Source organism: Panicum virgatum, chromosome 9K (genome assembly GCF_016808335.1).
Source record: "Panicum virgatum strain AP13 chromosome 9K, P.virgatum_v5, whole genome shotgun sequence".
Classification (NCBI taxonomy): Eukaryota; Viridiplantae; Streptophyta; class Magnoliopsida; order Poales; family Poaceae; genus Panicum; species Panicum virgatum.
Genome location: NC_053144.1, coordinates 64,934,038 through 64,936,329, shown reverse-complemented (window position 1 = coordinate 64,936,329; position 2,292 = coordinate 64,934,038). Strand labels below are relative to the sequence as shown.

At 55.7% G+C, this 2,292-nt stretch overlaps 1 protein-coding gene across 1 annotated transcript; it reads right to left on the bottom strand.

The window, feature by feature from the left end:
* Positions 1-269: 269 nt before the first annotated feature.
* Positions 270-1,772, bottom strand: LOC120647047 (purine permease 3-like). The gene has a single exon (XM_039923654.1). It carries the CDS (start codon positions 1,585-1,587, stop codon positions 487-489), a length of 1,101 nt encoding a protein of 366 aa, XP_039779588.1. The 5' UTR covers positions 1,588-1,772; the 3' UTR covers positions 270-486.
* Positions 1,773-2,292: the final 520 nt, after the last annotated feature.

Sequence of the window (2,292 nt, the reverse complement as noted above, 5' to 3'; positions counted from 1 at the left end):
AAGAAGATTGCTCGTCGGAGAAGAAGCGCCTTCAACATTTTAATTTAGTATTTTCAATATTTCGCGCTTTCAATTTCAACATTTTCTCTTTACAGTTCCAACAATTTGAAATCAAATGTTGAATCTGTTTATAACAAATGTTGAGTTAATGCTATCAAAATGTTAAACATATTTGCAGCAGCTAATTGGGCCAAATGAGCTTTAAAGATAGATAGCTTATCTATCTTCCACAAGATGCATAGGAGCCCCCGTCATGGTCAGGGTCATGGTAAGCAAACAATTTCTTTCTTAGATCCCCCTAAAAAAACAATTTCTTTCTTAGATGCACTTAGCTGCAGATCAGGGGAGCTACTGTAGCACCTCACCATCGCATTCACAGCACAGTATGGGGCGGGTGCGTTTGTACCTGCCACATGCTTGAGCTGCGCAATTTGTTGGGTGTCTATTTGGACAGGGTGGACAGATTCTTTAACCTACAAGTTGCCATCAAGTCATCAAGGAGTAGCAGGTTGGCGAATCCAGGTCCCCACTTCTCCTCGCCTCCGCCGTTTTCTCCGCGCTCTCGCCGTAGAGGTAGGAGACGAAGCCCCAGAGCGAGAGCACCAACGCGATGCCCTTCACCCCATCGAACTCCTCGTGGAGGAAGACGACGGCAAGGACCTCCGTGAGCGGGAGGACGAGCGCGATCATGATGCCGGCGAGGAGCGACGAGGAGCAGACGATGAGCCCCATGATCCCCAGGTTGCAGAGCTGCCACGAGACGGCCCCGACGACGAGCAGCAGGTAGTAGTTGGTCTCGCCGAGCCCGAACGCGGCCGCCTCCCTAGGCATCGCCTGGAAGTCCCCCGAGATGGCCATGCCGGCCAGGCACACCGTGGTGCCGGCCACGCCCATCACGGCCTGTATCTGCATCACCGTTGCGTACGACGAAGGCACCCTCGCGGCGCAGCCGCTCCGCCGGCACCCGTACCTCGACATGGCGACCTCGACGAGCGGCAGCACGAGCCCCAGCAGCGCAGCCGCGGCCACGCACTCGAAGAATCCCGTCCAGTACGCCGTAGCCGAGCCTTCGCCCGCTAGCTTGTCGGACGACGGCCCGACCCCGAGCGCCGCCGGGCCGACTGTGAGCAGGACGACCGCGTTGGCCGAGAAGGGCGTGAACCGGAGCCCCGCGAACAGGACCGCGGCGATGGCGTTGAAGGCGAGCTGCGTCGCCAGGAGCAGCGAAGATGTGGACAGGGGCAGGGCCTGCAAGCCCAGCGAGTAGGCGAAGCACGCCGCGGCGTAGAGCACCCCGAGGACGGCCACGGCGCCGACGAGGCGGGGCGGGAGGAGGCGGTCGGCGACGCCGCCGACGCCGTCCCTGCGGCTGCGGAGTAGCAGGGAGACGCACAGGGGCGGGAGGAGGAGCGGCCAGCCGGACACCTGGATCATGGTGGAAAGCCACAGGCGCTGCCCGCCGTGGACGAAGTAGACGCGGATGAGGAGCGACCCGCCGGCGCCGAGGAGGGCGAGGCAGGCGCTGAGCATGACCGGCGGCGACAGCCAATTGCGCCGCGGCGCTGGCCCATTGCTTATGGCTTGCATGGAGAATTGGAGATGAACTCTTCCTTCCAAAAAAAAAGTTGGAGAAGGACTGACTGAATTGGGATGGTAGAGTATTAGCTAGCCTAGCTCTTCTAGCTGATCGGCTTGATGTTTCTTGCAGCTCCACTTGTACATGATCATCTCTTGGGGGAGCCAGACCGGAGAATTAGGGGGGAGGGGTTGCAGCTTTGGTAACTGAGGTGCTAAATTAATAAATAGTGTCAAAATACAATTACTCCGTAGCATGTTAGACCAGAGCATGTGCCACGTGCGACAGGGACAGCTGGGCCGCATGATCTGGCGCATCGCCGCGCATCGTCCGCGCGCAATAATCCAGCCCATTCCGAACGCTGCTGCATCGCCGAATTTGGATCTGCCAATTTTCAATTATAACATGCATTTGTGTTTCGTTTGAATACGCATATAATACAGATCTCAGAATGATATGGAAATAAAAGGCATCTGCAATGGAGTTTTCACCCACGGCTGGGGCTTCTCTGTCTCCTTTGCATGTCTCCTTAGGTGTCCCTGTGCATGGAGAGGCCATCCGTTCATCTCCCCTCAAGAAGCTGGGCCCACTAATCTTGCGCTTTTCCTTTTCTTTTCAGAAATATGCACTTCAAATCAATTGAGTAGTTCGTAAGAAGAAACAAAATTGGGTTTTTTTCCATATATGTACAATTTGCACCAATCGATTGAGTAATA